General features: G+C 38.0%; 1 protein-coding gene across 8 annotated transcripts in view; it reads right to left on the bottom strand.

Annotated features, from left to right (window-relative positions):
- PIK3C3 (phosphatidylinositol 3-kinase catalytic subunit type 3) overlaps window positions 1-22,256 on the bottom strand; it is a 155,094-nt gene that overhangs the window by 121,398 nt on the left and 11,440 nt on the right. For all 8 annotated transcript variants that reach the window (XM_033412469.2, XM_033412470.2, XM_004283538.3 and 5 more), the window contains exon 4: window positions 19,124-19,253. In XM_033412469.2, the coding sequence (XP_033268360.1) occupies window positions 19,124-19,253 (130 nt within the window). The remainder of the gene's footprint in view (window positions 1-19,123; window positions 19,254-22,256) is intronic.

Genomic DNA, 22,256 nt, shown 5'->3' on the forward strand with positions numbered 1-22,256 from the left:
TTAATAATTTATTTTTTTTCTTTCTTTCTTTCTTTCTTTTTTTCTCCCTTTTATTCTGAGCTGTGAGGATGACAGGGTCTTGGTGCTCCGGCCAGGCACCAGGCCTGTGCCTCTGAGGTGGGAGAGGCAAGTTCAGGACGCTGGTCACCAGAGACCTCCCAGCTCCACATAACATCAAACAGCGAAAATCTCGCAAAGATCTCCATCTCAATGCCAAGACCCAGCTCCACTCGACCAGCAAGCTCCAGTGCTGGAAACCCTATGCCAAACAACTAGCAAGACAGGAACACAACCCCACCCATTAGCAGAGAGGCTGCCTAAAATCATAATAAGTTCACAGGTACCCCGAAAAACACCACCAGACACGGACCTGCCCACCAGAAAGACAAGATCCAGCCTCATTCACCAGAACACAGGCACTAGTCCCCTCCACCAGGAAGCCTACACAACCCACTGAAACAGCCTTAGCAACTGGGGGCAGACACCAAAAACAAAGGGAACTAACAACCTGCAGCCTGCAAAAAGGAGACCCCAAACACAGTAAGTTAAGCAATATGAGAAGACACAGAAACACACAGCAGATAAAGGAGCAAGGTAAAAACCCACCAGACCAAACAAATGAGGAGGAAATAGCCAGTCTACTTGAAAAAGAATTCAGAATAATGATAGTAACGATGATCCAAAATCTTGAAAATAGAATGGAGAAAATACAAGAAACGTTTAACAAGGACCTAGAAAAACTAAACAGGAAACAAACAATGATGAACCACATAATAAATGAAATTTAAAATTCTCTAGAAGGAGTCGATAGCAGAATAACTGAGGCAAAAGAACAGATAAGTGACCTGGAAGATAGAATAGTGGAAATAACCACTGCAGAGCAGAATAAAGAAAAAAGAATGAAAAGAATTGAGGACAGTCTCAGAGACCTCTGGGACAACATTAAAAGCACCAACATTAGAATTATAGGGTGCCAAGAAGAAGAAGAGACAAAGAAAGGGACTGAGAAATTATTTGAAGAGATTATAGTGGAAAACTTCCCTAATATGGGAAAGGAAATAGTTAATCAAGTCCAGGAAGCGCACAGAGTCCCACACAGGATAAATCCAAGGAGAAACATGGCAAGATATATATTAATCAAACAATCAAAAATTAAAAACAAAGAAAAAATATTAAAAGCAGCAAGGGAAAAACAACAAATAACATACAAGGGATTCCCCATAAGGTTAACAGCGATCTTTCAGCAGAAACTCTGCAAGACAGAAGGCGGTGGCAGGACATAGTTAAGATGATGAAAGGGAAAAGCCTACAACCAAGATTACTCTACCCAGCAAGGATCTCATTCAGATTTGATGGAGAAATTAAAAACTTTACAGACAAGCAAAAGTTGAGAGAGTTCAGCACCACCAAACCAGCTTTACAACAAATGCTAAAGGAACTTCTCTAGGCAGGAAACACAAGAGAAGGAAAAGACCTACAACAACAAACCCAAAACAATTGAGAAAATGATAATAGGAACATACATATCGATAATTAGCTAAATGTAAACAAATTAAATGCTCCAACCAAAAGATATAGACTGGCTGAATGGATACAAAAACGAGTGCTGTATATATGCTGTCTACAAGAGACGCACTTCAGACCTAGGGACACATACAGACTGAAAGTGAGGGGATGGAAAAGATGTTCCATGCAAATGGAAATCAAAAGAAAGCTGGAGTAGCAATTCTCATATCAGACAAAATAGACTTTAAAACAAAGACTATTAAAAGAGACAAAGAAGGACACTACATGATCAGGGATACATCCAAGAAGAAGATATAACAATGATAAATATCTGCGCACCCAACATAGGAGCACCTCAATACATAAGGCAAATGCTAACAGCCATAAAAGGGGAAATTGAGAGTAACACAATCACAGTAGGGGATGTTAACACCCCACTTTCACCAATGGACAGATCATCCAAAATGAATATAAATAAGGAAATACAAGCTTTAAATGATACATTAAACAAGATGGTCTTCACTGACATTTATAGGACAGTCCATCCAAAAACAACAGAATACACTCTCTTCTCAAGTGCTCATGGAACATTCTTCAGGATAGATCATATTTTGGTCACAAATCAAGCCTTGGTAAATTTAAGAAAATTGAAATCATATCAAGTGTCTTTTCCAAACACAACACTATGAGACTAGATATCAACTACAGGGAAAAATCTGTAAAAAATACAAGCACATGGACGTTAAACAATACACTACGTAATAACCAAAAGAACACTGAAGAAATCAGAGAGGAAATCAAAAAATACCTAGAAACAAATGACAATGAAAACACGACAACCCAAAACCTATGGAATGCAGCAAAAGCAGTTCTAAGAGGGAATTTTATAGCAATACAATCCTACCTTAAGAAACAAGAAACATCTCAAATAAACAACCTAATCTTACACATAAAGCAATTAGAGAAAGAAGAACAAAAAAACCCCAAAGTTAGCAGAAGGAAAGAAATCATAAAAATCAGATCAGAAATAAGTGAAAAAGAAACAATAGCAAAGATCAATAAAACTAAAAGCTGGTTCTTTGAGAAGATAAACAAAATTGATAAACCAAGAGCCAGACACATCAAGAAAAAAAGGGAGATGACCACAACAAAGAATTAGAAATGAAAAAGGAAAAGTAACAACTGACACTGCAGAAATACAAAGGATCATGACAGATTACTACAAGGAACTATATGCCAATAAAATGGACAACCTGGAAGAAATGGACAAATTCTTAGAAAAGCACAACCTTCCGAGACTGAACCAGGAAGAAAGAGAAAATATAAACAGACCAATAACAGGCACTGAAATTGAAACTGTGATTAAAAATCTTCCAACAAAAAAAGGCCCAGGACCAGATGGCTTCACAGGCGAATTCTATTAAACATTTAGAGAAGAGCTAACACTTATCCTTCTCAAACCCTTCCAAAATATAGCAGAGGGAGGAAAACTCCCAAACTCATTCTATGAGGTGACCATCATCCTGATACCAAAACCAGACAAAGATGTCACAAAGAAAGAAAACTACAGGCCATGATCACTGATAAACACAGTTGCAAAAATCCTCAACAAAATAGTAGCAAACAGAATCCAATAGCATGTTAAAAGGATCATACACCATGATCAAGTAGGGTTTATCCCAGGAACGCAAGCATTCTTCAATATACACAAATCAATCAATGTGATACACCATATTAACAAATTGAATAATAAAAACCATATGATCATCTTAATAGATGAAGAAAAAGGTTTTGACAAAATTCAACACTCACTTATGATAAAAACTCTCCAAAAAGTAGACATAGAGAGAACTTACCTCAACATAATAAAGGCCATATATGACAAACCCATAGCCAACACTGTCCTCAATGGTGAAAAACTGAAACCATCTGCACCAAGATCACAAAGAAGACACGGTAGCCCACTCTCACCACTATTATTCAACATAGTTTTGGAAGTCCTAGCCATGGCAATCAGAGAAGAAAAAGAAATGAAAGGAATCCAAATCGGAAAAGAAGAAGTAAAGCTGCCACTGTTTGCAGATGACATGATACTAAACACAGAGAATCCTAAAGAGGGTACAAGAAAACTACTAGAGCTAATCAAAGAATTTGGTAAAGTAGTAGAATACAAAATTAATGCAAAGAATTCTCTTGCTTCCCTATACACTAATGATGAAAAATCTGCAAGTGAAATTAAGGAAACACTCTCATTTACAACTGCAACAAAAAGAATAAAATACCTAGGAATAATAAACCTACCTAAGGAGACAAAAGACCTGTATGCAGAAAACTGTAAGACACTGATGCAAGAAATTAAAGATGATACAAACAGATGGAGAGATATACCATGTTCTCGGATTGGAAGAATCAACAGTGTGAAAATTACTATACTACCCAAAGCAATCTACAGATTCGATGCAATCCCTATCAAACTACCATCGGCTTTTTTCACAGAACTAGAACAAAAAATTTCCCAATTTGTATGGAAACACAAAAGACCCTGAATAATCAAAGCAATCTTGAGAAAGAAAAACGAGCTGGAGGAATCAGGCTCCCTGACTTCAGACTACACTACAAAGCTAGAGTAATCAAGACAGTATGGTACTGGCACAAACAGACATATAGATAAATAGAACAGGATAGAAAGCCCAGAGATAAACCCACACACATATGGTCATCTTATTTTCGATAAAGGAGGCAAAAATATACAATGGAGAAAACACAGCCTCTTCAGTAAGTGGTGCTGGGAAAACTGGACAGGTACATGTAAAAGAATGAAATTAGAACACTCCCTAACACCATACACAAAAATAGACTCAAAATGGATTAAAGACCTAAATGTAAGGCCAGACACTTTAAAACTCTTAGAGGAAAACATAGGCAGAATACTCTATGACATAAATCAAAACAAAATCCTTTTTGACCCACCTCCTAAAGAAATGGAAATAAAAACAAAAATAAACAAATGGAACCTAATGAAACTTCAAAGCTTTTGCACACCAAAAGAAACCATAAACAAGCCAAAAAGACAACCCTCTGAATGGGAGAAAATATATGCGAATGAAGCAACTGACAAAGGATTAATCTTCAAAATTTACAAGTGGGTCATGCAGCTCAATATCAAAAAAACAAACAACCCAATCCAAAAATGGGCAGAAGACCTAAATAGATATTTCTCCAAAGAAGATATACAGATTGCCAACAAACACATGAAAGAATGCTCAACACCATTAATCATTAGAGAAATGCAAATCAAAACTACAATGAGATATCACCTCACACAGGTCAGAATGGCCATCATCAAAAAATCTACAAACTGTAAATGCTGGAGAGGGTGTGGAGAAAAGGGAACCCTCTTGCACTGTTGGTGGGAGTGTAGATTGATACAGCCACTAGGGAGAACAGTATGGAGGTTCCTTAAAAAACTAAAAATATGGGCTTCCCTAGTGACGCAGTGGTTGAGAATCTGCCTGCCAATGCAGGGGACGTGGGTTAGAGCCCTCGTCTGGGAAGATGCCACATGCTGCGGAGCAACTAGGCCCGTGAGCCACAACTACTGAGCCTGCGCGTCTGGAGCCTGTGCTCCACAACAAGAGAGGCTGTGAGTGAGAGGCCCACACACCACAATGAAGAGTGGCCCCCACTTGCCGCAACTAGAGAAAGCCCTCACACAGAAACGAAGACCCAACACAGCCAAAAATAAATAAATAAATTAATTAATTAAAAAGCAAGTTTAAAAAAAACTAAAAATAGAGCTGCCATTTGACCCAGCAATCCCACTACTGGGCATATACCCTGAGAAAACCATAATTCAAAAAGAGTCATGCACCACAGTGTTCACTGCAGCTCTTTTTACAATAGCCAGGACATGGAAGCAACCTAAGTGTCCATCGATAGATGAATGGATAAAGAAGATGTGGCACATATATACAATGGAATATTACTCAGCCATAAAATGAAACGAAGTTTGAGTTATTTGTAGTGAGGTGGATGGACCTAGAGTCTGTCATACAGAGTGAAGTAATTCAGAAAGAGAACAACAAATACCATATGCTAACACATATATATGGAATCTAAAAGAAGAAAAAATCGTCATGAAGAACCTAGGGGCAGGACAGGAATAAAGACGCAGACCTACTAGAGAATGTACTTGAGGACACGGGGAGGCAGAAGGGTAAGCTGGGACAAAGTGAGAGAGTGGCACGCACGCACGTACGTATATACACTACCAAATGTAAAACAGATAGCTAGTGGGAAGCAGCCACATAGCACAGGGAGATCAGCTCGGTGTTTTGTGACCACCTAGAGGGGTGGGATAGGGAGGGAGGAAGGGAGGGAGACGCAAGAGAGAAGAGTTATGGGGATATATGTATATGTATATATATATAGCTGATTCACTTTGTTATACAGCAGAAACTAACACACCATTGTAAAGCAATTATACTCCAATGAAGATGTTAAATAAATAAATACATAAATAAAAGGGAGACAAAAAACATACTGTATTACAAGTTTAATCATTAAACTTGTTAGAATTAAATGAAAGCAAATAAGATCAAGTAACAACAGCTAACATTTATTAGTGCTCAGTACTGTCCCACAGTATGTTAAAAACTAAATATTTTATCTTTTATATTTATTCTTCACAGTTACTCAGAAAAGTAGATATAACCCTTATTCCTCTTTAAAGATGAGGAATTCACGGCTTAGTAAATGTTAAGTAGCTAATCTGAGATCACATGTAAACAAGAGAACACAACTGGAATCTGAATGAAAAATGGTCTCCAAAGCCATGATTTTAATCACAGCTCCATTTTTAGTTCTTGATCCATGTAAAGGGTTTTAGAGCTATTAAAGCACTTTATGCATGTAAGGAGATTATTATAGTTATTATTATTATTCCTCATAATGACACTAGTAATAATGACAGCTTCAACCTAGTAACATAATTCTTAAATCTCCAGCATTTAGAAGTGTGTCTTCAACATAGCAAGTGATGATGGTGGATATAGAGGACTTTTCCACATACTTAAAATAAAAATCTCAGTGAGCTCCTCTAAATTAATACCTCAAAACAAGTACCCATTCAATGCAGTGCATTCAATGTAAAATATTGTCTTTCAAGGGCAAATATTTTGGCAGGTCAAACAGTACAATAAAATAATTTAAAATAAATAGTCTCAATCCCATTTCACAGAAGTATGTAACCAGAAAACTTCTTGTTATATTAATCTCAATTGTAAAGGATTATTTTGTGATCATGATTATTTGTCAATGTTTATTCAAAACATACACTGTAGCCAGCATATTCACGTAATCCTGCAACTAGAAAGACAATGTCATGAGAGAAAGAGGAAGAGTCCTTTTAAGATTTCCCCATACTGAGAGAAATATCTCACAAAACTTTGTAGCTCCTTCAGGCTCCTTCATGGCTCACTAAGAAATTAATAACTCCTGAAGACTAATTTAATTTCCAAACTGCCTTAAAAAATGGTGTCCTGGATAGCAGACACAAGTATTATGGCTACCAGAAAGGTGATATGGTTACTCACCCAATACAAATTAGTAAATTGGTACTCTAGACCAGGGCTGCTCAATAGAACAGCAATAATGGGAATACTCCACACCTGCACTGTCTACTAGGTAGCTGCTAGCCACATGTGGCTATTCAGCACTTGAAATGTGATTATGGTAACACAGCAAGTGAATTTTAAATTAAATTTAATTTTGATTAACTTAAATTGCCACATGTGAATTGTGGCTATTATCTTAGACAGTACAGCTCTAGATTAAAAATAACCCCTTGAATTGATTGGCATGAACCTATTCTCAAGATACTAATTTTTCCTGGATGAACTAAAAAAAATCCAGTTCCTATTGTTATAAACCTGAGTCTGGACCCTGGACCCAGAATGACCCCATGTAGGCACTCTGAGGGTCAGCCTGAAACATCACCACATCTTACCACAACTTCCCTGTAGCAATGCTCACCTATATACTCTACCTAACATTCTCCACCCCATCTGCGTCACACAGACCACAACGCATTTTTCAAATAGTCATTGCTTTCTCTTTGCCTCCTCTTAATCAAACTGACAGAAACTAAAGCACATTCCAAAGACATCAAGCAGAGCTGCTAAAATGAAGAGAAGAGAGTGGAGAAGCATGCTTTTGCACTAACCTTTCATGTCTAAAGACATGGATTCAAATATAAATCAAACACTAAAGCTTGGTAGTCACATCCAAAACCCCAGGTGGATATGTATCCTAGTCATAAAACTCTTACAATACGACAAGCTGAAAAATGGAGCAGATGGGAACAATGGGCAAATTTGCTCAATTAAGGCCCACAATCATTAAAAGGCCAGTCATGGACAATCAAAGAGTAATAAATGCCCAAGAGGTATGGGCTTTGATTATTTTCACAAATCAATTCAAACAGAAAGTTACTATGTTAGTAAAAAATTAATTAGGGAAATTTAGAGATGGGAAAGAGAAGATAACGAGGAAGATGGGGGAAAGAGTATATTTCAATATATTAATTTTCTTCCTGTTCCCTACTAAGTCTAAGAAATGCAAGTCATAAAAAATAAGAACTAAACGAAAGACTATTCAGTTTTTTTAAAATTTATTTACTTATTTTATTTTATTTTTGGCTGTGTTGGGTCTTCATTGCTTCCGCGGGCTTTCTCTAGTTGTGGCGAGCGAGGGCTACTCTTCGTTGCAGTGAGCGGGCTTCTCACTGCGGTGGCTTCTCTTGCTGCGGAGCACAGGCTCTAGACACGCAGGCTTCAGTAGTTGTGGCTTGTGGACTCCAGAGCACAGGCTCGGTAGTTGTGGCGCATGGGCTTAGTTGCTCCGCAGCATGTAGGATCTTCCAGGACCAGGGCTTGAACCCATGTTCCCTGCATTAGCAGGTGGATTCTTAACCACTGCACCACCAAGGAAGTCCCAAGACTATTCAGTTTTGTTTCCTTTTCTCACACTCAATTTTTCCTCAAAGGAAAACTAGGCATGTCCACAAAATAAAATCATTAGAGGTTAATTCCACTAAAACTATTCTGAAAGGATTTGACTTTTTAAAAAATGTTAAACCTAGAAATCAGTCTTTTAAAATTCCATTATTCATACTGCACTTATAATTTAACTTTCAGTTCTATCAATAAGTCAGAATAAGAATATTCAGTACAGCTTGAGTTTGAGGTTCTTTGCTTAATAATTATCTAACATTGTCTCTTTATAGGCCATTTAAATAGCTCATCTTCATTTCACAGCCCTCTTGTCCTATTATCCCCAGGCAGCCAGGACTAAAGCAGTTCTTTAACTGAATAAACTCCCTTAAATTGCAGTTTGAAAATCATCACTATGCTATTTATTTTGGCTCATGGGTACAATGCATGGTAACTATGCTCTGCTATTATTAAGATTAATATACACGTTTTTACTCTTAAGCCACCTTTCTCAACAATTAGAAACAGAGTAAATTCACTGGAAAAATCAAAGTACAACAAGAAAGAAACCATTCAGTTCTAACCACTTAAACCTCATCTATTTGAATACTCATTTCTTTTCTTAAAATGACAGTGTGAGAAAATGAAATATCTGTTCCTTTTATATGAAAATGGAAACAATAGCATAGAAATTTTTTTCCAGGTTTTTAAAGAACCAAAAACAATTTCAAAATATTCTAATACGGTACCAAAGACAATTTCGAAATGTTTTGAGGAAGAGAATGACAATCTAACTCAACAAACTTTTTAATGTGGAACCAGAAAAATGAGAGGAGGAGAAAAGGAGGGAGAGAGCTACTGTGGCATAATTTTAAGGAACAAACAAATACCAAAGTATCATTTTAAATTCAGAGTATACCAAGTATCAAAGTATACTCTCTCTGGTAAGTTTATAAGTTAAGACCACAACAAATATCAAAGTATACTTTTTCTGGTATAAGGCAAGGGAAATACTAAGGAAGCCAGTCTGAAAAATTTAAGAAGCAGTCACTAACCAGAAAAGAAAAACAACAAAAACAAAATCTAAGAGCACAGCCAGATCATTCACATTAGGCAGGTCCTGAACGATGCTTTACTCTAGGCTTATGTATTACAGATGAAAAGGAACGGCATGAACAACGATTCCATAATTGCCAACTGATGACTGCATGTTGTTTCTCTATTAAGGTGGTAACTATAAAATCCAGGTAAATAAAAAATCCCAATTATTTACTATTGCAGTACTTTTAGAATCATAGAATGTGAATAGCTACATGGGACCTCAAATATCATCCATTCTAAACTTCTGATTTTACAGGCTTAGAAATTATTTTCCCAGAGCTGGTAGGATGGCCAAATCTCTGCCTCATACTACAGTGCTCTTCCCACTGAAAAGTGCTTCCAAATGCCCAAGCTTCCAATTTCATCAAACCAAAGCATCATTTATAAAACACATTCAACTTCAACAGCAGCAGGGATATAACGGTTCTGAAACTTCAAACAGCATGACCAACTGCTGTACAGAAAAGAATAAAACATATTAGCCCAAGTGCCAAAAAATTAAAAAACGCTTCCTTCAAAGGGAGAGCAGTTCCTTCAAAAATGCTACAAACATGATGCCTTTTTCCCCTTAAGAAGAGTAATTATTGGTTTTAATGGTTTCCATTTAGTCTCTGGGGAACATGAGTTAAACACTAATGCAAGCTGTCACAGCACAGCAACCTCCAAAGGCTCCACTCCACTCAGAAGTAAGAAATAGAATTCTATTAGGGAAAAAGAACTTTGAAAGGAGCTCATCTCCAATTTGCATAAGAAAGACTTATTCTCATTAATTTTTATCCCCATTTTAAAGATTGAGAAACAAATGCATAAATACTCACTTAAAAACTATTAGCCACCCTCGGTAATAGTCAGTGTATAAATTTTAATACATACCTCTTGAAAAAGTAGGACCTTACTTCCCATCCTCTCCAATATAAAGAATTTAGACTGTTGATGATTGCTACCCATTAACAAAACTGTTAAGAAGGCTTCTTTCCAATACCTCATTTAGCGCTGCATATGCTTACTCATCATTTTGAGAGCTGCAAATGTACAATGATAATCAAAAGAATAAATATGAACCCAAACAACTCTTTAAGGAGTTATAGTTGCAACCATAAAAAAAGCTGATCATTATCAAGTCACACCTTTTTCTCCTACTATAAAATTCAAAAGATAAAAATGAGAAATGTATACTATAACATTGTGCTACATTAAAAAGTCCATTTCAAATTCCAATGCTGCATTTACTGCTGTTTGAAAAATGTCAATCAGTTGTTACAAAAATTATTTCTGAAATCTGCATCAAAACTAAATGAGAGGGCTTCCCTGGTGGCGCAGTGGTTGGGAGTCTGCCTGCCGATGCAGAAGACGCGGGTTCATGCCCCGGTCTGGGAGGATCCCGCATGCCGCGGGGCGGCTGGGCCTGTGGGCCATGGCCGCTGGGCCTGCGTGTCCGGAGCCTGTGCTCCACGATGGTAGAGGCCGTGATGGTGAGAGGCCCACGTGCCGCAAAAAAAAATTTTTAAATAAATAAATGGGAAAAAATTAGGAACATGTGAATAGAAGCCCATATAATTTGTTTAATATAAGAGAACCTAGGTGGATGAATTGCACAACTATATAGCTTTATATTTCTTGACTCTGACCATTCCCCCTCAAATTCAGAATTTCATTATTATATGAATTATAACATTCATTCTTGGAGACCTTCAAGATGGCAGAGGAGTAAGATGTGGACATCATCTTCCTCCCCACAAATACATCAGAAATACATCTACATGTGGAACATCTCCTACAGAACACCTACTGAATGCTGGAAAAAGACCTCAGACTTCCCAAAAGGCAAGAAACTCCCCACATACTTGGGTAGGGCAAAAGAAAAAACAGAGAGAAAAGAATAGGGACAGGACCTGCACCTCTGGGAGGGAGCTGTGAAGGAGGAAAAGTTTCCACATACTAGGAAGCCCCTTCACTGGTGGAGATGGGGGTGGCGGGGGGGGAAGCTTCGGAGCCACAGGGGAGAGTGCAGCAACAGGGATGCAGAGGGCAAAGCAGAGAGATTCCCGCACAGAGGATCAGTGCCGACCAGCACTCACCAGCCTGAGAGGCTTGTCTGCTCACCTGCCTGGACGGTTGGGGGCTGGGACCTGAGGCCCCAGCTTCCGAGGTCAGATTCCAGGGAGAGGGCTGGGGTTGGCTGCGTGAACACAGCCTGAAGGGGGCTAGTGCGCCACAGCTAGATGGGAGGGAGTCCGGGAAAAAGTCTGGAACTGCCAAAGAGGCAAGAGACCACTGTTTCGGGGTGCACGAGGATAGGGGATTCAGAGCACTGACTAAACGAGCTCCAGAGATGGGCGCCAGCCGCAGCTATCAGCGTAGACAACAGAGACGGGAATGAGACGCTAAGGCTGCTGCTGCAGCCACCAACAATACTGTGTGCAAGCACAGGTCACTATCCACACCTGCACTCCCAGGAGCCTGTGCAGGGCGCCACTGCCAGGGTCCTGTGATCCAGGGACAACTTCCATGGAAGAATACATGGCACATCTCAGGCTGTTGCGAAGTCACGCCTGCCTCTGCCACTGCAGGCTAGCCCCGCATTCCGTACTCCTCCCTCCCCCCAGGCCTGAGTGAGACAGAGCCCCCTAATCAGCTGCTCCTTTAACTCCGTCCTGAGTGAAGAACAGATGTCCTCAGGTGACCTACACGCAGAGGCAGGGCCAAATCCAAAGCTGAACCCCAGGAGCTGTGCGAACAAAGAAAAGAAAGGGAAATTTCTCCCAGCAGCCTCAGGAGCAGTGGATTAAATCTACACAATCACCTTGATGTACCCTGCATCTCTGGAATACCTAAAGAGACTGAATCATCCCAAAATTGAGGCGGCAGACTTTGGGAGCAACTGTAGACTTGGGGTTTGCTTTCTGCATCTAATTTGTTTCTGGTTTTAGTATTTAGAGTTTATTATCATTGGTAGATTTGTTTATTGATTTGGTTGCTCACTTCCTGTTTCTATTTCAATATATAGATATTTTTTTTTCCCTTTTCTCCTTTTGTGAGTGTGAATGTGTATGCTTCTTTGCGTGATTTTTGTCTGTATAACTTTGCTTTTACCATTTGTCCTAAGGTTATTTCTGACTGTTTTTTTAATTACTTTTTTTTTATTTTTAATAATTATTTTTATTTTAATAACTTTATTTTATTTTTTTCTTTCTTTCTTTTTTTTCTCCCTTTTCTTCTAAACCATGTGGCTGACAGGGTCTTGGTGCTCCGGCCGGGTGTTAGACCTGTGCCTCTGAGGCGGGAGAGCCGAGTTCAGGACACTGGTCCACCAGAGACTTCCCGGCTCCACGTAATGTCAAACAGCGAAAGCTCTCCCAGAGATCTCCATCTCAATGATAACACCCAGCTCCACTCAATGACCAGAAAGCTACAGTGCTGGACACCCTACGCCAAACAACTAGCAAGACAGGAACACAACCCCACCCATCAGGAGAGTGGCTGCCTAAAAATACAGTAAGGTCACAGGCACCACAAAACACACCACCGGACACGGTCCTGCCAGCCAGAAAGACAAGATCCAGCCTCATCCACCAGAAGACAGGTACCAGTCCCATCCATCAGAAAGCATACACAATCCACTGATCCAACCAGAGCCACTGGGGGCAGACACTAAAGACGATGGGAACTAAGAACGTGCAGCCTGCGAAAGAAGACCCCAAACACAGTAAGTTAAACAAACTGAGAAGACAGAGAAACACACAGCAGATGAAGGAGTAAGGTAAAAATCCATCAGACCAAATAAATGAAGAGGAAAGAGGCAGTCTACCTGAAAAAGAATTCAGAGTAATGATAGTAAAGATGATCCAAAATCTTGGAAATACAATGCAGAACAAACAAGAAAGTTTTAACAAGGCACTAAAAGAACTAAAGAGCAAACAAACAATAATGAACAACACAATAAATGAAATTTAAAATTCTCTAGAAGGAATCAACAGCAGAGTAACTGAGGCAGAAGAACAGATAAGTGACCTGGAAGGTAAAATAGTAGAAATAACTACTGCAGAGCAGAATAAAGAAGAAAGATTGAAAAGAATTGAGGACAGTCTCAGAGACCTCTGGGAAACATTAAATGCAACAATATTCGAAATATAGGGGTCCCAGAAGAAAAAGAGGAAAAAAAAGAGACTGAGAAAATATTTGAAGAGATTATAGTGGAAAACTTCCCTAATATGGGAAAGGAAATAGTCAATCAAGTCTAGGAAGCCCAGAGAGTTCCATAAAGGATAAATCCAAGGAGAAACATGCCAAGACACATATTAATCAAACTATCAAAAATTAAATACAAAGAAAAAATTAAAGGCAGCAAGGAAAAAACAACAGAAACATACAAGGGAATCCCCATAAAGTTAAGAGCTGATCTTTCAGCAGAAACTCAGCAAGCCAGAAGGAGTGGCAGGACATATTTAAAGTGATGAAATTAAAAAACCTACAACCAAGCAAGGATCTCATTCAGATTCGATGGAGACATTAAAACATTCACAGACAAACAAAAGCTAAGTGAATTCAGCATCACCAAACCAGCTTTACAACAAATGCTACAGGAACTTCTCTAGGCAGGAAACACAACAGAAGGAAAAGACCTACAATAACAAACCCAAAACAATTAAGAAAAGGGTAATAGGAACATACATATTGACAATTACCTTAAATGTAAATGGATTAAATGCTCCAACCAAAAGACACAGACTGGCTGAATAGATACAAAAACAAGACCCATACATATGCTGTCTACAAGAGACCCACTTCAGACCAAGGGACACATACAGACTGAAAGTGAGGGGATGGAAAAATACTCCATGCAAATGGAAATCAAAAGAAAGCTGGAGTAACAATTCTCGTATCAGACAAAATAGACTTTAAAGACTACCACAAGAGACAAAGAAGGACACTACATAATGATCAAAGGATCCAGCCAAGACAAAGATGTAACAATTGTAAATATTTATGCACCCAACATAGGAGCACCTCAATACATAAGGCAAATGCTAACAGCCATAAAAGGGGAAATTGACAGTAACACAATCATAGTAGGGGAATTTAACACCCAACTTTCACGAATGGACAGATCATCCAAAATGAAAATAAATAAGGAAACACAAGCTTTAAATTATACATTAAACAAGATGGACTTAATTGACATTTATAGGACATTCCATTCAAAAACAACAGAATACTCTTTCTTCTCAGTGCTCATGGAACATTCTCCAGGATAGATCATATCTTCGGTCACAAATCAAGCCTTGGTAAATTTAAGAAAATTGAAATTGTATCAAGTATCTTTTCCAAACACAATGCTATGAGACTAGATATCAATTATAGGAAAAAAACTGTAAAAATACAAACACATGGAGGCTAAACAATATGCTACTAAATAATCAAGAGATAACTGAGGAAATCAAAAAATACCTAGAAACAAATGACTGAAAACATGATGGCCCAAAACCTACGGGATGCAGCAAAAGCAGTTTTAAGAGGGAAGTTTATAGCATTACAATCCTACCTCAAGAAGCAAGAAAAACCTCAAACAACCTAATCTTACAACTAAAGCAATTAGACAAAGAAGAACAAAAAACCCCAAAGTTAGCAGAAGGAAAGAAATCATAAAGATCAGATCAGAAATAAATCAGAAATAAATGAAAAAGAAATGAAGAAAACTATAAAAAATATGAATAAAACTAAAAGCTGGTTTTTGGAGAAGATAAACAAGATTGATTAACCATTAGACAGACTCATCAAGAATAAAAGGAGAAGACTCAGATCAACAGAATTAGAAATGAAAAAGAGAAGTAACAACTGACACTGCAGAAACACAAAGGATCAAGGGAGATTACTACAAGTAACTATATGCCAATAAAATGGACAACCTGGAAGCAATGGATAAATTCTTAGAAACGCACAAACTTCTGAGACTGAACCAGGAAGAAAGAGAAACAGACTATACACAAGCACTGAAATTGAAACTGTGATTAAAAATCTTCCAACAAAGGCCAAGGACCAGATGGCTTCACAGGCGAATTCTATCAAACATTTAGAGAAGAACCGACACCTATCCTTCTCAAACTCTTCCAAAATATAGCAGAGGGAGGAACACTCTCAAACTCATTCTAGGTAGCCACCATCACCCTGATACCAACACCAGACAAAGATATTACAAAAAAAGAAAAGTACAGACCAATATCACTGATGACCATCGATGCAAAAATCTTCAATAAAATACGAGCAAACAGAATCCAAAGGCACATTAAAGGGATTATACACCATGATCAAGTGGGGTTTATCCCAGAAATGCAAGGATTCTTCAATACATGCAAATCAATGTGATACACCACATTAACAACCTGAAGGATAAAAACCATATGATAATCTCAATAGATGCAGAAAAAGCTTTCAACTAAATTCAACACCCATTTTTGATAAAAACTCTCCAGAAAGCAGGCACAGAGGGAACTTACCTCAACATAATAAAGGCCATATATGACAAACCCACAGCCAGCATCCTTCTCAATGGTGAAAAACTGAAACCATTTCCACTAAAATCCTGAACAAGACAAGGCTGCCCACTCTCACCACTCTTATTCAACATAGTTTTAGAAGTTTTAGCCACAGCAATCAGATTAGAAAAAGAAATAAAAGGAATGCAAATCGGAAAAGAAGAAGTAAAGCTGCCACTGTTTGCAGATGACATGATACTATACATAGAGAATCCTAAAGATGCTACCAGAAAACTACTAGAGCTAATCACTGAATTTGGTAAAGTAGCAGGATACAAAATTAATGCACAGAAATCTCTTGTATTCCTACACACTAATGATGAAAACTCTGAAAGCGAAATTAAGGAAACAGTCCCATTTACTATTTCAACAAAAAGAATAAAATACCTAGGAATAAACTTACCTAAGGAGACAAAAGATTTGTATGCAGAAAACTATAAGACACTGATGAAAGAAATTAAAGATGATACAAACAGATGGAGAGGTATACCATGTTCTTGGATTGGAAGAATCAACATTGTGAAAATGACTATATTACCCAAAGCAATCTACAGATTCAATGCAATACCTATCAAACTGCCAATGGCATTTTTCATAGAACTAGAACAAAAAATTTCACAATTTGTGTTGAAAAACAAAAGACCCTGAACAGCCCAAACAATCTTGAGAAAGAAAAACGGAGCTGGGGGAATCAGGCTCCGTGACTTCAGACTATACTATGAAGCTACAGTAATCAAGACAGTATTGTAGTGGCAGAAAAACAGAAATACAGATCAATAGAACAGGATAGAAAGTCCAGAGATAAACCCACACACATATGGTCACCTTATTTTTGATAAAGGAGGCAAAAAAAATACAATGGAGAAAAGACAGCCTCTTCAATAAGTGGTGCCAGGAAAATGACAGCTACATCTGCAAGAATGAAATTAGAACACTCCTTAACACCATACACAAAAATAAACTCAAAATGGATTAAAGACCTAAATGTAAGGCCAGAAACTATCAAAGTCTTAGAGGAAAACACAGGCAGAACACTCCATGACATAAATCAAAGCAAAATCCTTTTTGACCCACCTCCTAAAGAAATAGAAATAAAAATAAACAAATGGGACCTAATGAAACTTCAAAGCTTTTGCACACCAAAAGAAACCATAAACAAGACAAAAAGACAACACTATGAATGGGAGAAAATATTTGCAAATGCAGCAAGTGACAAAGGATTAATCTCCAAACCTTACAAGCAGCTCATGCAGCTCAATATCCAAAAAACAAACACCCCAATACAAAAATGGTCAGAAGACCTAAATAGACATTTCTCCAAAGAAGATATACAGACTGCCAACAAACACATGAAAGGATGCTCATCATCACTAACCATCAGAGAAATGCAATCAAAACTATAATGAGGTATCACCTCACACCAGTCAGAATGGCCATCATCAAAAAATCTAGAAACAGGGGCTTCCCTGGTGGCACAGTGGTTGAGAGTCTGCCTGCCGATGCAGGGGACACAGGTTCATGCCCCAGTACGGGAAGATCCCACATGCCGTGGAGCAGCTGGGCCCATGAGCCATGGCCACTGAGCCTGTACATCCGGAGCCTGTGCCCCGCAACGGGAGAGGCCACAACAGTGAGAGGCCTGCGCACCGCAAAAAAAAAAAGTCTATGAACAATAAATGCCGAAGAGAGTGTGGAGAAAAGGGAACCCTCTTGGCACTGTTGGTGGGAATGTAAACTGATACAGCCACTATGGAGAACAGTATGGAGGTTCCTTAGAAAACTAAAAACAGAACTACCATATGACCCAGCAATCCCACTACTGGGCATATACCCTGAGAAAACCATAATTCAATAAGAGTCATGTTCCACAACGGTCATTAAAACACTATTTACAATAGCCAGGACATGGGAGCACCCTAAGTGTCCACTGACAGATGAATGGATAAAGAAGACGTGACACATATATACAATGGAATATTACTCAGCCATAAAGGGAAACAAAATTGAGTTATTTGTAGTGAAGTGGATGGACCTAGAGTCTGTCATACAGAGTGAAGTAAGTCAGAAAGAGAAAAACAAATACTGTATGCTAACACATATATATATGGAATCTGAAACAAAAAAGTTGTAAAGTGCTTGGCATTAAAACTTTCTCCAGACGTAATAGAGTCATCCGTACCTAATAAGATCACAAAGGAAAATTACATGTAAAAATTAAAAGAAAGTCTCTTAATAAAAGTATTGTAAAAGCATCTTTAAACAGTATCTAACATAGTACTTTTTGAACAGATATTCACAACATAAGTTACACTACTGTGATTTGAGAATAGAATTGAACTTAGAAATACAAGCATTAAATGAAAACACTTCATTAACACAATTTTGAAAAAAAGAGGTAATAACTCAGTCAATTTACAAAAAGAGAGGTGGGGTGGAGTGAGGGTAATTTAGACAGGCTAATATAAGAAATTTTCACTTTCAAACAATATAAGAATCTCTAGCACTTGCACCTTTAAGACAATGTTACCAAAAAAGTAGGTGGTCATCTTAAAGGTATCACCAAAAGCTCTACATTTTCAAATCTGTTGGAATTACAGACACAAAAGGCCATGTATTATGATTCTCTTTACGTGAAATGTCCAGAATTGGAATATCTACAGAGATAAAAAGTGGATGAGTGGTTGACAGGGGCTGGAGGAAGGAGGGAATGGGGAATGACTGCTAATGAGTACATGGTTATATTTTTGATAAAAATGGTCTAAAAGCAAATAGTGGTAATGATCGTACAACTTTGTGAATTCACTAAAAAACCATTAAACTGTACACTTTCCAAGGGTGAACTTTATGGTATGTGAATTATATTTCAATAAAACTATTATTAAAAGATTAAATTTAAATTAAAAAGTAATCTGACAGAATTCATAATGTCAATTTATACTACAACAGACATCATTCAGAGCCTTCCACCTGTTCCAATAGCTTCTTTTTTACCTTGGCAAGGCGGCTCATCTGATCTTCTGAGAGAGTACTGCTTGTTCTGCCAGGAGTTTTTGTGGGTTCTGATCCATCTGCTTCCACGTTAGGCCAGACTTTCAAGTCATGCATCCCTTGGCGAAACATGCTAGGCAAAAAGAGAATGTTCAGGACAGAATTAAATTAATGTAGTTCATTATGGGAAATTTCAGATTCGTAAACAGAGAGAATTCTACCAAGGAAATGCATGTCTCTCTTGCCAAGCTTTAAGCCTCCAGTGGGCTGTAAAGCAATTAACCAAGCAACTAAAATCCATGTAACACTGTTTTTCACGTGCCATTCTTTTCTCCTCCAAGCAGTTAGAACTATTACAGAGATTCTAAAGGTAAACTGGAAACAGAGAAGCATCAGTAATGGACCACATGCACTTCAACACGTCAGTGGAGATCTTAGAAACAGAAACCAAATTTCTACCCAGCGAAAGAATGTCACATTTACAATGATTGAAACCAAATTAAAATAATTATATAACTTTCTACTTTAAGTGACAATTCAGCATAGTAGACAGCGGAGTTGAACTGCCGAGGTTTGGATCCCAGCTGTGCCACCTATTACCTACAAGACTTTGGGTAAGTTACTTAACTTCTCTGTGCCTGTTTCCTCATCTATAAAATGAGATTATAAAGAGGAACTGTATCTCACAGAGTTGTTAGAAAAATTAAATAAACCATTACAAGTAAAAAGTACTTAGAATAGTGTCTACCACGTAATAAGTATTCGATAAATGTTAGCTATTATTTTCCTTTTCACTGGGTACAGGCTTATTTTTCTCCCATCTTCTTTTCCATAAGAAAGATGTCTAAAAGGGAATACAGTAGTGGATTCAGTAAGAAAAAATACCCATGTCTACAAGTCAGAAATTTAACATATTGTTGAAATTCAGCCTGAGCTGGATGATCCTGCTTTAAAGTAAAAGACTACATGACCTCTGATTGTCATGCTTCTGCTTCTGCTTCTTTCAAAAAGCTACCATGAAGACCCACAGTAAAGGCTGAACAAACTCATAAAAGAAGCTCTAGACAAATATGCTTTTTAAATACGCTGTCAAGTTTCTGAGTTTTGTTTCTTTGAAGAGGTTTAGAGATAGTCTTCTGTTAGTGTGTTTTCTTTTTTTAAGTGTTAACAAGGCCTTTCAAACAATATAAAGTCTATTCAAACAGCATCCTCCCAAAGCTGAAAGGCCAAGCTGTCAATCGCAATGAAAAGAATAAGACTAGAAGTGTGTGCAGGTGAGTAGGCAAGTCCAAAGACTCCCATATTAAATAATTTTTTAATTAGGTACACGATGGATATAGTGATGCACTTTTCCCATCTTTAAAACCACTGTACTTAACTGTAAAAGGTTCACATTAATTTTTAAACCATTATTATCATGATCTGACCAATGGAAAATTTCTTAGCAGATTTTCCTGAGGTAATAAAGAGAATTTTCACTGAATATTATGTAATGTATGTAAGTAATGATGCCATAAACATTTAGATTGGAAACTATAAGGGACAGCTACAAGCTGATGAGCAGTATAAGATTAAGGACCAAATATGTTAAGGTCTAAGTTTGGAAATAAACAGGTAATATCCAGCAACCATATCTGCAAAAGCTTACTTTATAGGCCCAACACAAAATGTACTGACTGGTTGTGAAGACTCAATACACCCAATATTTATCTATCATGTTAAAGATAAAAAAAAAAAGTGGTATTATTTAAAAAGCCTTTATAAAGTTCATTTTCTTTCCCTTTCAACTGAGAGACATTCAACATAAAGCAGACCTTAGTCTCTAAGAAACTGGGTACAGTAAGGTCATAATACCACTTTCCATGAATATCCTTAAATATACCTTCAGAAACAGCAGAAAGCTTCCCTTCCTTCTCTCCACTTCCTTGCCCCCAAGTGAATAGTTTGGCTGAACTTAACTAAATCAAAAATAAGTACATTTGGCAGGAAGCCAGTTTACTAAATAATTTAGGTGCCTTGGGATGGATCTGGAGAAGAGATTTAAGGATAAGGGGACATGGAAGGTAGGGGTGATGCCAAGTGATTCAAATGATCAAGTGAACATATTACTTTCTTTTGACACTAATGGAACCTTTACAGAGAGTTACACAGCCTCCAGGTGGCAAGCCAGAAGATGCTCAGAGCATCAAGTCCATTTGGGAAATTAAGCCAAACAGGCAAGAAAGAAAACGGTACAGCAGGATCTCCCTCAGACACAAACAGAGGCCCCAGCAACAGCTGCTGTAGATGCTCCAGCTCCCAGTGCCAAACCACTACAGCAACAACTGGCCTGACTTCAGAATTCACATTTGGAAAAAACATCTGCAAGAGAAATATACAGCTTGCGTATGATCCTTTGCCAATTTAACCTAATGATCAATCAATTCTTTAGCTACGTAGGAATCTCACAAGCTAGACTTTCAAAATGAGGACAATTAGTTACTCCAGCCATATCCTAATACATCTGTCTTTAGATTAACTACACTATCCTCCAAGAAGCACTGCTTCACACTGACTCAAGAATACAAAACAGGTATTAGCAAACAGCAAGAGTTGGTAGTCACAGGACTCCCGATACTATAACACAGCTATTACACACTTTGAGGACCACTTTTAAATAGCTAATAAGTCCATACCAGGACTATTTAAGGAACAAGGTGCGGTACAACTGGTGTTATTTCATTGCCTAAGAAACATTTGAGGAAATGAAGGTCTAAAGCAGCATTTCCCTAAGTCATGAGAACTGTGGTGGCACATGACATGATTTTTAATGGTAGGTGGAAAAAAATTTGCACAGGCTTCCTCCTGAGATCACACAGAAGACTCATGCTACTTTCTCACCATGAATGTCAGCAACACCATGCAGAGAAGCAGCTGTGACCCAGCAGTACAAGTGGATGTCTGCACTCTGCTATAGCACCTGGAACATCCTGAATATCATATTCTTCCACAATCCAAAGGTGCACAGGAAGTCCAGTATCTTGCGAGGGAATGCCTCGGCTTGTCTCCACTGCATCCCAGTTAGCCTTCAAGGGAAGGCCCCAGGACACAGAGAGAAAAAGGAGTTATTTTAATTTCATAGGGCTTCTCAGATTTC

This window comes from Orcinus orca, chromosome 15 (genome assembly GCF_937001465.1).
Source record: "Orcinus orca chromosome 15, mOrcOrc1.1, whole genome shotgun sequence".
Classification (NCBI taxonomy): domain Eukaryota; kingdom Metazoa; phylum Chordata; class Mammalia; order Artiodactyla; family Delphinidae; genus Orcinus; species Orcinus orca.